Source organism: Melospiza georgiana, chromosome 14, assembly GCF_028018845.1.
Source record: "Melospiza georgiana isolate bMelGeo1 chromosome 14, bMelGeo1.pri, whole genome shotgun sequence".
NCBI lineage: Eukaryota > Metazoa > Chordata > Aves > Passeriformes > Passerellidae > Melospiza > Melospiza georgiana.
The window spans coordinates 16914518-16929293 of NC_080443.1; the positions used below are offsets into that span (position 1 = coordinate 16914518).

The 14776-nt window shown below is 41.7% G+C and overlaps 1 protein-coding gene across 1 annotated transcript in view; it reads left to right on the top strand.

Annotated features, from left to right (window-relative positions):
- The window catches only part of GAN (gigaxonin), a 30832-nt gene extending 25836 nt beyond the window's left edge, over positions 1–4996 (top strand). The window contains exon 11 of the mRNA XM_058034391.1: positions 318–4996. Within this exon, the coding sequence (XP_057890374.1) occupies positions 318–499 (182 nt within the window). The 3' untranslated portion in view covers positions 500–4996. The remainder of the gene's footprint in view (positions 1–317) is intronic.
- Positions 4997–14776: the final 9780 nt, after the last annotated feature.

Genomic DNA, 14776 nt, shown 5'->3' on the forward strand with positions numbered 1-14776 from the left:
CTATCAGACACTCAGTTCAGAGCCACCAGCATCTGGCCACACTCTGTAAAAGAGATTTGGAAGACTTTTGTGGCCATGTGTATGTATATGAGTGTGTAGCAGGGCTTTCTCCAAAATATAAGCAAACAAAATTCCAAGTTTGATGGGTTTAAGTAGATCAGAAATGTCATAGTAGTTCCTTTTTGACAATAATTTCAACCACCCATGCAGACACTGGTTTGTGTTCCTGTGCCTGCTCTCGTTCACGTATTTGCCTTACTAATGGTGGCAGGTGCAGTGAGTTTTAAGCATTCCATCTCTTTCTTTCGTTAATTCAGGTACAAACTATGACTATGTTAGGGAATTTAAGAGGAGCACGGGCACCTGGCAGCGCACCAAGCCGCTGTTCCCCTCGGACCTGCGCCGGACGGGCTGCGCGGCGCTGCGCATCGCCAACTGCAAACTCTTCCGGCTGCAGCTGCAGCAGGGATTGTTCCGCATCCGCGTACCTTCTCCGTGAGCCCGTGCTGCCAGGGGACCAGACTGGAAGAGTTCTGTGCAGTCCACCATAATCTAGCTCTATTTAAAGGAAAAGCTGAGAAATTACAGCTGAAAATTACACTGTATGCTGTGCTTTGGTATGGTAACTGTTTTTGTTTTAAATGCTTACAAAGCTTGAGTCTCAGTACTTGTTTCGGGAACAAATAACTTAAGTACACATTAAAGAGAAGAGAAGGGGGAAAATAAAAGGGGGAGATCAAGGAAACACCTTCAGTCGTAGCCATTTGGAGTTTAAACCTTGGTATTGAAGGAGGATTTTGGGTCTGAAACTGGTGGGAATCTGTTTCCTTTGGCGAAGCTTATTGAAAAGCAAAAAACAAAAAAAGCTTTCAGGTGCGTTTCCCCTGCGGGGAACTGATACGAATCCATGTGCTATCTGGAACTGGATAGCTGTAATACACAGAAGCTACATGACAACCAACCTCCCTGGTGTGCTGCTGTTGGAGCATGAGGCCACAGGAGTTGTTGGTCATTGCACCTTTTATTTCTAGTCCTTTCTCAAAAGATAAGGTCTGTGCCTAAAAAATAGTGGAGGTGTGTACATACGGTTTTTCATTGATTTGCAACGGTTTCATTCTGACAAATATTTTTAATATATATAAAATGGACTAATCTGAAATGGATACACCCCAGAAAATGGATACAGTACACCACAAAGAAGTAAACAGTTCTTTCCTACGCTGTCATTCAAGTAGCCTGATGAACTGGTCTGCAGGTGGGTGGCGTGTGCTTCTGGGTGGGCTTTGGTGGCTGTTTTCCTTCAAGTGAAAAGGAAAGACATGTTTGGAACAGTTAGTGATGATTGCTGCTTTTGGTAAGAGCAAAAGGACAAACTAAATAGTGTTCCTTTTTACTTGAGATTGCTTGCAAGCTAAGAATGGTTTTTAAGACTGAGGATTGTAGAAAGGTGTATTTTATGTCTCTTAGAACAAAGGTGAAATATGACAAGGATATATTTATTTTGCAGAAAACATGGGGTTTGGACAAGAGTTAAGAAAAATTTGTACAGTGACTTTAAATTGGGATCAAAAGTTGGTTTACTAATGATTACTGTGCTGCAGTACAGTCTTGTTTACTGCTGTCTGACTTTGAAAGCTGGGTTTTATGGTGTGGTTATAGTGAAGAACTTAGTATCTTACGTTTTATTTCTTACTAAGCCTTGTTCACATCAGTAGTGATATTTTATTGACTTTTTATTTGTAGTCAAGATTAGCTGGTAGAACAGTTTTACCTCAATTTTTGATTTTTTTGTTGTTGTGATGGGTGGGACATAACCTGTATTTATTTAAAAGGAATAAAATGGGAGAGATGGAAAATAGAAACAATACCTCCTGCCCTTCAGAAAAAGAGACTTTGTACAACCAGTATTATAACTACATACAAGACTTTCCACTCTGCAACTCTGTGGACCTCAGACAAGCCAAACTCTGCCCTCAGTTGTGTTAGTGTAAACCTTTGTCATCTTTATTGAAATCATCTTACATACGTTGAAATATGATCCCAAACTAATTCAAAATATTGGTATTTCACTAAATAGTCCTTGAAGAGCCATTCTGAAACTTATTTCTGGTCTGTCCTTCCATAACACTGATGTGGGGTTGGAATTACTCTGATTCCTGAGCAGAGGAGTGTGGGAGGGTGGGGAAAAGGGCAGCAGCCAATCCATTGACCTTTTTTATTTTTATTTTTTACAATGCTGAAGTGCTGCAAAACTTGAAGTATATACATCGATTTTCTGACCTATATTAGTTGGCATATTAAAAAGTTTATATATTTATGCATTGCAGTAAGTTGGTGTGTGTATATATATGTCTTTAGATTTTAAATTTATATATAATGCTTTACTACAGAAATGTGAACCACTATTTCCATCCTTGGCTGGCTTGTGAAATAAATCAAGTGCTGTTAGTTTATCTGTTAAACTTCCCTTTTTTTAAAAATCTTACATGGATCAATTTTTTTTTCCTCAGACAAAGTGCCAAGATCCCATATTCAAAAGTGATGAATGTTCCTAAGTATCTGTTTCACTTTGAGCTCAGTTTTCTAAGTGGCTTGGAAAACTTCAGAAAATGTTATTGAGAATATTGCAGCTGCTATCTCCCGAGTCCCTGTAGCTTCCCAGTACACTTGAGGGCATTCAGCATCCAGAAAACGTAAGTGATAAATGCACATGATAAACCCAAGTAAATACTCTAGCAGTGTTTTGCAGTTCAAGTTACTGAACCAAATGTTTACACTTAGAGTAGGATTAACACTAGGCGTTCTTAGTTTGTTTTTTTTTAAAGAAAATATAAATAAAAGAAACAAATCTGCTGGTGATTGGAGCATGTTGTGAATGCACTCAGTGAGATTTGACCAAGAAGTTTAAGCCTCTGTACCTGAACCAGTCACAAACTGAATTTCTGAGCACATTGTACTTGTTCCATGTGGCTGGGACCAATTCTCCAGGGATGCTTTCTGGGGTGCTCAAGATTTAGGCACTCCTGAGATCTCAAAACTGGCTTCCTTGGCCTTGCCTAAGGGGATGGGACCATTCCCCTACTGCATTGTCTGTGGGACTGATCCAGGAGCTGTTCTAGCCTCTGTGTGTTCAGGAGGGAAGGGATGTGTCTTCCTGTCTGTCTGTCTGTCCAGCTCTGATCTGTGAGTGTGTCCCTTGGATTGTGCAATAACCAGGTTCGATTTCCCTCAGAATTTGGAGCAAGGCTTATGGTGTGGTTATAGTGAAGAACTGGAACCACACCATAAGTGTGGTTTGAAACCAAGGCTCTCCTTTCTGCAGGGATTGTACCAGTGGTGGTGTAGGGGTGAAGAGGCAGAGCTCACCCCTGGCTTCTCTTTCTCTTTTCCAAGGGGTGGTTGCCTTCAGAAGGGAGGCTGTGATGGTACCAGAGGTGCTGAGAGGAGGGAGGTCACCAGTTTGCTGAGTGTTGAATGTGCAAACAGCTCTAGATTGAACTGGGTTCACTGGTAAATGCCACCACTCAGCTGTCCCTGCTCTCCTGGCACTGTGTATCCCTGCACATGATAGCTGAACAACTCAGGAGTTTTTCTGAGTTGCAGTCCAGGGGTTTTAGGGGGTTTGGCAGCTTAGAACCTTGTTTAAGTTGTCCTTGCTTAGCACAGTGGCCTTAATTCCTCCCAGCTCATTGCTGGCACTGACATTGAGCCAGGTCCTCCACAGGTGACAGTTTGAATGTGTGTCCTGGCCAGCTGTTCATGCAGGATGGGGACTGGCTGGGCCACCTTGAGCTTGAGGCACTTGGGCTGGGCCTCTGCATCCATTTTCCTTTCCCTGCTGAGAAATTGGACCAACTTCAGCTACTGAAATCAGAAAATCACCAAATACAGGTAGGAATTGTGGAAGATGGGATGAGTGGTGGCTTTTTTCTCCTCTTACTCCATCCCTTCCCACAATTCTCCCAAGAAAAGTTTCTTCCTTTTTTTTATGTGCCACAGATAATTTTGGAAAAATTTTGGAATTGTCAATTTTAGGGGGAAAAGTGGGGGAAAAAATATACTACTGTAAGCACACAGCAGTGTCCTCTGTGCTTGTTTTACACTTGTAGCCTTGTGGCTGCTCTGCACAGCAGAGAGAGATTACAGGAGCAAAGGTGTAAAGTGCTGTTGCTCTCATAAAATAAATCCCTTGAGTTTCTGAGGGAGGCACATGCCTGGCCTGGCTCTGTTCCTTACCTGGCCTTGACAGATGCTCATGTTCCTAAAGAGTCAGGGCTGGATTTCAGATCCTCTCCCTTGCTGGTTTTATAACTTGAATAAGAGGCATTCTGAAAAGTCTTCTGTTTTGCTGTACCATAGCAAGGTCTAGTTGTCCTTAAATATTTTGTCAGCTAATCCTTAAATTTTAGTTATTGTGAAAGTGTCAACCCAGCTGCTTTTGGTCAAGTGAATTTCTGTAGCTTTGAGGGTACTTCATCTTTAAATTGAAGGCAAATTAATACAAAATTACACAAGAGGACAGAGGTGAATCTGAAACCAAAAGAAGCTCAAAATCAGCTCACTGATAGCTGTGGGCAGGCTGTGTCCCTGGTGTTTGCACAGCACGTGCCAGGCACACAGCCTGCTTTCAGGAGCACAGATCTTGATATGAAAATAAGGATTTTATCAAAGCTACTGAACCGCCTGGCTTCTGAGCTCCCCCTCCAGAACACACCAGGCAGCTTGGGTTGCTTTGCAATATTTCTGGTGCCTGCATGACTCAGTAAATGCACAAGTACAGAAAGAGGGGTCTGGGGAGGTTTTCCCCTGTTTTAACTGCAGTTTCTCAGTTTGTTCTGTAAATGCTGTGCAGGGGCTCTGCTACCATGCATGTGCCATGCAGAGTGGAGGATGCAATAACAAATCCAAATTCTTACAAGTGCCAAACTTTTGGGTTCTTCTGTGTATAACAATAATTCAACTGTTCTACTAAAATACAGATATGCTTAAAATTCACTGTGTTCCAAAAAAGAGCAGTGGTTCTTTTTTTTAAAATGAATGAAATCATCTTTTTTTTTTTTTTTTATACTGTTCTGCAGGTTTGTGTTACTCTTCACAGCTGCCTTGAGTATCACTTCATGTGATGCAAATGGACACTTTGCTCTTTATTAGAGCAATGGTGCCATGCAAATATATAATAAAAGGCAGCTGACAACAGGCTTTAGTATTTAAAATTATAACTGTTCAGATTAAGTACAATTTGTTTGCATTTATCGACCTGCAGAATGAAACTGTGCCTCGGGAAATGTGGCTGTGCCCAGGGACACCGGCAGACAGCATTGTAACTAAAGTGTGGTTTGGTGCCACTCACAGCAATGCTTTCCAAGGAATTATATTTAATTTAGTGTTAAATGGATCCTTTCTGCCTCTAATTTAGCACTGAGGATTTGGGGGTTGTGTTCTCTTTAGCTCTTTGGAGTACTTAAATGGCTCCTTCAGGTGGGTGGGAGGGGTGTTAATTGCATCCGTGTTTGTAGAAGCTGCTATTTCCATCTTCCCAAAGGAGTATTTCCTGTTCCCGTTCAGGACTGAGTACAGGCCTGTGTTTCAGTCGTCACTGCTGCAGCCTTTTGACATTTGCCATTTTCTGATGCTCTTCCTTGGTTTTTTTTGGAGCTGTGTTTCCAGGGCACATGGTCTGTGAGAGGAAAGCACAGGGCTTGGGAAGGTGAGCCAGTAAAAGCTAAAGGCAGTGGGGTTTGGGGAAACTCTGCTCATTTTCTGTGGGGGTCACCTCTGTGTGCTCTGAAGTTCTTTAATAAGTTTGGCACCTGCTCTCCATCATCCCTGTGGGTTTTGGTGTGGTTTTTTTTTTTCTTATTTTTTTTTCCCGGGGAAATTCCTTGCTGTAGGAAGGATTGCAGCCAGGGTTTAAGGTGACACCTCTGACCAGCCATGCCCAGTGTGACTCTGCAGTCTGACTGCTGCTGTGCTCCAGCAATCAGTTCTCCCAAAATTTTGATTAACATGTTACCTAAAAACAGAGACTAAAGCCATTCATAGTGCCCAGCTTGATAAACACCTGTTTAAAAGGATTAAGGGTAATAAGAGTATTAAACTATGAGCTACCACCAACAGGTGATTATGTTGAAAATTAATTGGTGATACCAAATCTGAATAATATTTTTTAATTACTTATTCTAGGTAGCTGCTTTTTAGTTATAAAACTATTTGCAATACATAAAGGACTGGTATAGAATAATATCTGGAGGTTATTTGAAATAATCTATTGGAATATCTTGAAAATTGAGCTGGAAGATTGGAGCTTTTCAATGGAAAAAGGCTAAATCTTGATGCCCAGTAGTTTTGCAGGGTTTGTGAGCAGAGAACACCTGCCAGAGCACTTCAGTCCATGAAGCTGCTCAATGCCACTGCCTACCTGTGCCCTTGAATTTGCATAATGAAGTGAGGTGGTTCTGAGCCCTGGTAAAAGCTGACAGGTCTGATTAAAATAATAGAAAGAAGCATCCCCTGTGTGTAATCAGTGTTATTTTATTGATAAAACATAAATTAATTTTTTTTAATACTAGGGGGTTTTGAATTACCACCTGAGGCACTAATTTAATTTTTTTTTTCTTAATTTATTTGACTTTCTTCCATTTCTTTTGAGTTTCTTGCTGAGACAACCTCAGTTTTTGTCGAGGTCAAGTTTCTTTCATCTGTAGCTCTAAACCCTGTCAGAGCCTGACTGACCTCCTGCCACCAGCTGTGCACTTGTTTCTCAAGTGTCATTTCTGTGCATTCTGTTATTGGGCTGCCAATTTCAGAACAGGAAAAAAAAACCCTGTGGAACAAATTTGTACCTGATGAAAGCAAAAGCCATTTTGGAAAGTTTAAATTTCCATCTGCAAAAGGCAGTGTGCTATAAAAACCTGATCCTTGGCTGGGCTTGAGGTTCTCTCCTGGACGACCTCACATGCAAAAGCTTTGGGTTTTATTAATCTGCTTTATTCATTTACACATGATAGCAGGAAAGCTTTATCATCCCTGTCACTTGTTTCACTGTGTTTATGTATTAAAAAGCAAAGCCTGTTTATTTGTTAGAGTGAATAAAGCAGTGCACAGGGGTATCTGCTGAGGTGATCAAGTTAAACACAGCTGACATTCTGTAAAGCTCTTGCTATAGTTTCTTTCTGAAGGGAAGCCAGGGAGTGCCCTCTTAAGAAATACTTTCAAACCCTTTCAGAGCTGGCCTTAAACTAGTGCAAAGGACTCCTCTGGGTTGCTTAGAGAACATGAAGTCTGTTCTAGCTTTTGTTTGCTTGGGGAAACACCTGCTAAGTCAATTTTAAGCTTTCTTTTTTTTTTTTTTTTTTAATTCTTGACTTCCAAAACCTGAAGTTTGCTTCTTGCAATTGAAACATGTTAGTGTTTAAGGGTCTGCATTTTGCAATGCATGGTGAGTGTTCTGTCCTATCTTGGCTACATGATGTAGACAGCAAGCTGTGTTCTGGGGGGCTCCTGGATGCTCCTTTGCAGTGCTGAGGGGTGGAGAAGGTTCAGTACAAAATTCTCCTTATACTGCACAAGCCTTGCTGTGAGTGTCAGGGGGGCCAGAGGCTGGGTTTGGTACAGAACCCATGGAATTGCCACCACTGACTGCCCTCAGTGTTTGGACCCCAAAGCCCATCAGGGGCAGGTCCTGGCTGTTCCATGCACACTGTTTCCTCTGGCCTCAGGTGTTTTGCTGTTATTAACAAGATTTTGCTTTCACTCTCCCTCTGAACACACAGCCTGTGCCCATGGGCCTGGGAGCACAGCTCCTGTGGGTCAGAGCAGGGTGGCCACACCAACTTGCTCCCTGTGAGAACTCACCCAGGCTTTGCACATCTCTGCACATCAGTGTGTGTGGGGACAGTGCTTAGTATACAATGAAATGACTTTTCATGGAGCTTGTAAAACTGCTGCCAGCAGGTCAGAGATCAGCTGAACCCCTGTGAGCAGAGCTGCAGGCAGAGCAGGTGTAGCCCAGTCCCTTGTGTGTGTCACTGTGGTGGAAGCCTGGCACCCTTGTCCTGGGGGGAAAAGCCCCTATGCCCAGCTACCTCATTTTTTCTTTCTTTGCACTTTGTCAAATATTTTTTGTTTTGTTTTGTTTTAAATCACATTTTGTCCTTCAATTAAAAAAACCTAAAAGCAGACAAGAAGCAGGACAGAATGGTATCATTGCCCAAGGACAGTTTAATTTCATTTTAAATTAATGTTTCTGTACAAAAAGACCAAGGTTGACCTGCAGCTGCTGTAAAAAGTAAATAAAAATTTCTATTACTTGATAGTAACTATTATTCTTGGAAATGAGAGTAGCAATTGAAAGGCTGTCCTGATGATTTTTAAATAGGAAGAGATCTGTTTAAAAAATAGAAGTCTCTGCTCTTTTAAGGAAAGATCAAAAAGTTTTCTCTCTTCCTCTACTCTGTTTTGCCTGTGAACTTGATACATTATCTCAATAGAGAGATTCACTGATTTTTCTGTAATGTCTAATTAGATATTTATCTGCGGAGTTCCCCATTTAATCACCTGCAGAGGAAAAACTGTTCAAATCAATACCCACCTTCCATACCTGAACTTATGTCATTGCCCGTTTCTTTGTGGTCTTCAGGTATGTGGGGTTTTGCTTAGATTGAAAAAGTTTTTTAAAAGATGTCTTTTCTTCTGCTTCTAAAGGTGCTATTTTGACATAGATTTGAATTCCTTACACTGTGCTTGACTTCTAAAAGTACCAATATAAGCTGGTAATCAGCTTGTGTTTGTTCTGTGGAGTTTTTCTTTGAGTATTCAATCTCTATTTTGAAAAGCATCCCTTTTCATAAAGATGGCTTCCAAACTGTCAAAGGCCTTAATAATACAAAATGTAATGGGAAAATGCTACCTTTTTCCTTTCTTTGTAAAAGCAAAGCCAAGAAATGCTTCATGGAGAACATCTTCCTCTAAAATTTTGAGGAGCAGCTCATATAACTTTGACTTCAATGTAGCAAACATTTTAGTGGCCATGCACAAATAGTAGGGGTGAAACAAGGAGCTATTCATAACTCTGCAGACTGTACCAATTAGCTGCTAATTCCAGAGCCTTCCATTAGCATCATGGTGGCTATTCCATAAATATTAATCTTGCCAGGACGTGGCTGTGTGTCTGGGACAGGCTGACCCATGTGGCTGGCACATCTGGGATGTTGGGCCTGGTGTGGGGTTTGTCTCAGACCCTTCCTGCTCAGCCCCCAGGGTTTGGGTGCCACAGGTGCTCAAGGAAGGAGGAGGGAAGCTGCAAGTGCTGCCATTGCAGTGACATTGGGCACTCTGAGGAGTGGCTCTTGCAGACACAAGTCGTGGAGGAGAGAGCTGAATCTTAGGAGCTTTGTTCTCCTTTTTGTGCTGTCTTTATTTTTGTTTGATCTGTATCATCAGTTTGGTTTAGGCATTTGGTAACACTGCTACAGGAAGGTTTTTCTTTCTCTGAAGCACATAAAGTCCTACTCCTGCCCTGTCTGAAGCAGCAGGAAGGATCAAGGGTTGATGTTTGAATTTGTCCCATCTCAGACAGCAGGTTATTTATTGCCTTCTCCTGGGCTCTGCAGTCCCAGTGCTGTAGCATTTCTCAGTTGTGTTACTCTAAGAGCCCTTTAGCCTTTTGAAAAGAGTCCAGAGACTGCCTTGTCCTTCCCCTCCTTCTCACATTGGGTGCTGTCCTCTGGACCATCCAAACTCATCCAGGCTGTCACTGCAGAGGAGCCACCGGTTGGTGGCCTCACAGGAGTATCTGTGTTACCTGCAGTGCTTCTGAAAAACAGCTGATAAATGAGGGGCCATGGAGAGACCCTACTGAGCTTGCAAATTCCTGATCCTCTCATTCTAGAGAAGGCTGAGGAGCAGCATCATTCCTTGCCTTGCAGCTGCTCCCTGCTGCACAGGTAAGGATGAGTCCACACTGTTCCTTATGATATAAACATTTATGGGCGGTTATAGGAGATCTACTATTTTGCATTTGTTGTATTTAAATCTGAAACTTCTGGAGCTATGTCTGCAGTGTGGAACCACAGGTACTGGCCTATAGAGCTGGGGAGCCTCTGGCCATCTGTTTTTCCACTGCACTTTTTTCTTTTTTTGAGAAACCAGAGATGTGAAACTGCATCCCAGTTCGTATGCTCACTGCTTCATAGTCCAGAGTGGGACCCTGATAAGCTGGAATTGTTTTACCTTCAGGAGGACAAACTAAAATTTCTTCACATTAGATGCTCTATCTTCAGAGTTTTCCCTTGGTAAATCATATTTATTGAGTCTCATGAATCTTGTGGGATTGGGTTAAAGAATATGAATATGTATTATAAGAATAATAACTAGTGTGCTTAGTCTGACTTTGTACAGTACAAATAGTCTCTTATATCTTAAGAGAATGAAACAGCTATTGAATAATCCAGTTATGATATCTGTATTCTATGAACCAAGTAATAGGAGGGTGTTGGAATGTGATGTCACATTGCTGCCACTCTTCTAAAGGTTCAATGTTCTGTCAAATCTAAGGTCTTGATAATTACCAGGATATTGTCAGAATATATTGCCACCTTTTCTACAAAAGGCACATTGGTGTGGTGAGGTAAAAGCACTCACCTTTTCTTTACCATCTGTGGCATGCAGCTGGACAGCAAGGGTTACCCCATCATCCAGCTGTCCTGCTCTGACTCCTCTATTACAGATGTGGTTACTGTTACAGGCTTTTTATGTGTGTACCTGTTCTGTGGGTCCTTCTGTGCTTTGTGTGGGAATGGAGTTTTGCCTTTTATCTGTCCACCCCAAAATCTTTAGAAATTAATTGATTAATCACTCGGGGGCAGGGTTTGGAATGCTCTGATTGGAGTACGTTGAGTTACTTCTGTTTAAAACAGGGAAAAATAAGACATAAATGCTCTTTGACCTCAATCAAACTATGCAATACAGCACACCAGAGAGCTGAATTCCTTGTGGTACAGAAGTGCAGCTCCTGTGTCCTTCCAAACCCAGTCCTTGGTCCAAGGTTAGGAGAGCTTGTACTCAATGGCTGCCCAAGAATCTCGTATCCAGATCAACCCTAGTTCACTGCTTTTGCTCCTGTCCCCTTGCCTGGCCCAGCAGTTTAGCTGGGTCAGGTTGTTGGGTGTTTTGGCTCGGGATGATGTGATCTCCATGTGTGTCCCTCCTGTTGTCCCATGGTGTTGTCAGCTGGAGCTTGTCCTGTAACCCCCCCAGTGCCGCTTTACCACATTTGCACCTCCCTGCCCTAGAGCATGGCAGGTGCTTGGGGTTTGCTGTGCCCCCTGGGTTGGTGTTGTCTTGCTTTCCCTGTGTCAGTCAGTTGTGGATCTGGTGCTTACAGTAAAGAATCCCTGTGATGTCTCCAATCAGTCCAAGTACGTTTTCATTTCTGCTGCTTCTGTGTGAGTTTGGTTTTTTTGCTTCTGTGGCAATTCAGTGATAAATGCCCATGTGGTCAGGACTGCTGGTAAAGGTTCTTTGTTCTTCCATTGCTTCGTTTTTCCAATGAAATTTGTTCCTTGTGTTCCTTTTCTCCCCCTGTTAAAAACGGGTACAGTTTTTCCTGGTTCTGCCTCCCGTGAGGAGCTCTCCTCTCCCAGGTGTTCCTGAATTCTTCATTTACTTAACCCACCCAGGACCTCGTACAGTTTCTGCCTCCTAACTCCCTTTTCTATTTTGTCTCTCTTTAATTCAGATTGACCTCGATTTCTTTCTCTGATTCCAAGCAGGGATTTTGGTGCATAGCCTGGGAGACCAGCAGGAAAGCTCTCTCTGTGTACATCCATTCCCTCCCCAGCACATGCAGTGTAAGGGGCTCAGCCTGTTCCATTCCTTCCCCCAGGTTTTTCCTAGTGCTAAGCAGACCACAGGCTGAAGCCATTTCTTATTTCTTTTGGTAACTGAAAATATTAGGAGATTTTCTTCTTCAGAAATAGCCACTGCAGATGGGCAGCTGGCATGAGAGAGGGTTGTTATGCTTCCATATTCAGTATTTTTAATTGAGGAACAAATAATTTATTTTGGGGAAAAATGTAAATTTTTTTGTATTTGTACGTCAAAGTGGCCTTTATAGAAAAAGCACATAAAATATTTAGATTAAAATTGCTTAGTTGTGTAATTTCAGTGGGGATTTTTGTATTGACAGGGTTTCTATGCATTTTTCAAAATATACTTGCTGTTTTGTGTTAGAATTATTGGAAATCTTTTAAAAAACATATATTACCACATTTTCCATGGTTGATCCCTTTACTATCATTCCTTTTGAATACTAAAAAGATTTTAATTAACCCTGTAAATTAATTTTCCCCACAAATATTTGCATTAAGTCAATATAATGAGTTATAGCATGGGTATGTAGCTTTAAGGGAATAAGCCTAGTAGTGCAGCTTAATTCTGGAGAGATGTGTTTGCAGAAGGGTGGTACAGCAGCGTTTCAATTGCACTTAAAACACTAAATTAGGAAATTAAGTTTTTGCTGTACCTCACTAGGGTTTTATTAAACATGTCCATCCTGTATTGTTTACACTTGAGCATTATTTAACTATGTATTATTTGTGCAGTTTGCAGTTCTCTGTTCTGTCAGGATTATGTGAACATTAACAGGTAGGAAAAGTTCTGGAGTGTGTGGTGTCCTCATGGGTTTGGTGTGAGTTTGGGGAGGGAGGAGAGAGGAAAGTTAGATACATTAGTGTATTTTTCCATTTAATTATGTACACATTTTCACATTAGATGAGACTGAATAACTGAAGTTACAATTGAACTGTGAGTAAAATCAGTGGTTTGGGGGTGGGGGAAATGAAGGGGTTGCAGAACTTCAGGCAAAAACCCTTCAGTTGCACTGTGGTACAACTGCCCTGACTGCCTGTGCAAAGCACAGCCCGAGGGGACACATCAGACCCATCCATTTTTCTGGTTTTACTTTCTCTTCTCGAGGTGTTGCTGCAAGGTTTGCTAGGTAGGACCTTCCCAGAAATGTCTATCAACTGAGACTTGAGTTTTATCATTTTATGTTTGTAGTTTTAATTTTTGTTCTTGTTTCTGTTTCATAGGAGATCCCACACGTTCACAGGTTAGTGTAAGTGCAGGCTTTCAGGTGTAGCACCAAACGAGCGTTTCATGCAACCATGCATTCTGTAATTAAAGAAAAATGTGCAATTCTAATGGCACTTTGACCCATTGCTGAAACACTGGGTTTTGCAATTGAACAAACTCAAAAATTGAAAACACTCTGTGTCTTTATTAGATGTCTTGAAGGTGAAGCAAAAGGCAGTTACTCCAGTTGTACCCATGATAATTTGGTATTATTTGGTTTTTTTTTTAATATAGTTTTATGGTCTGTTTTTAGAAAAACACTCATTTCTTGGTTTACTTTAGTTGCCATAAATTGCCCAGTGCAGAGTCTGGTCCACCTCCATTCGTTTATTTCCATGGAATAGTTGCACAAAAACTGGTAACAGCAAAGTAGGAAAGCTCTTTGGTTACTCACCAGTAGCTTCCCTTGCAGAATTGCTTTGTGGCTCACACATGGTATGAAAAGGGACACGGGAATTTTCCTGGATTCAGTAGCACTCGCTTTGTTTACGTGTTCAGTAGAACATTGGGTGACTAAAGGGAGGCTCCCTTTTTAAAGTATTTGACTTGTGCTTTGAGGACTTAGTTGCCACTGTGCAAATTGTGCTGTAATATTGTACCAAGGATCAGTGGAAGTGTTTTATCTTTTTTAATGTCGTTTGTATTTGACCGGGTTTTATAAATGTAAGAGAACAGAGTGTTGTATTTTGATCTGAAATTTGCGTATGGTAAAAGTAACTTTGCTTTATGTATTGGAGGTTTGTTCAGAACTTGAATCATTTTATAGAAGGGTACAGACCAAAATTAATTGTCTTAAAGGTGTTTAATAAATTAACCAAATAAAACATTGATTGTTTGAAAACTTGTTAACTGCACCTTCTGTTTTTTTTTTTTTTATTATTTTAAAAGGAAGAACATAGATTTTTCTCAAGGTCTTACAAAAAGTAAAAAAAAAAGTAGATTTTATAAATATCATCTCCCATGAGTTATCTGTTTTATTATTAAACATTCCAGCATGCCAGAAGTTTAATCAAAGGGGAAAACCCAAAGGAAATAAATGGAGGAGGAAAGGCAATGAGGAAATGAGGGGAGGCGGGCTCAGTCCCTCCCTGGCTCTGCCCAGGCAGTAAATGCTCCTTGTTGCTGGGCTGTGGATGTTGTCAACGGCCAGGCCAGGAAAAATGGGAGTGGGAAGGAGCTTCTGCTCACGTGGAAAAGCTCTCATGGTTGTTTCAAGGTGTCCATTCTCCCCAGCAGTCACCTTCACAAATACTGCTCTTCCATGTGACCTTTCAAAGCAGAGGAGAAAAATATGTGAAGCATAACTGCTCCCAAGGGCAGGTACAAACAGCTCCTTCCAGGGCTGCCTGATATCCCGACCCTTGGCTGTGTCACAGCGTGCAGACACAACCCCTGCAAGTTCAGAGACCTGCACATTTTTCAGATGCCAAGCAGCTGCAACTCCAGTTGAGCAATATTCTACCTCTGTGCTGTGCTGCTCCCTGCACTGGGGTACCGGCCCTTGCCTCTGCTGGGGCTGCCTCCCCTGGGTTTGATCTTCAGGAAAACACCCAGAGCTCTTTCTACCTTCTCCTAAACAAAAGGACTGAGGCAAGGCCAAATGTGAGGTAGGAGTCAAGGAAAAGCTGAGGTTTGGGGCAGC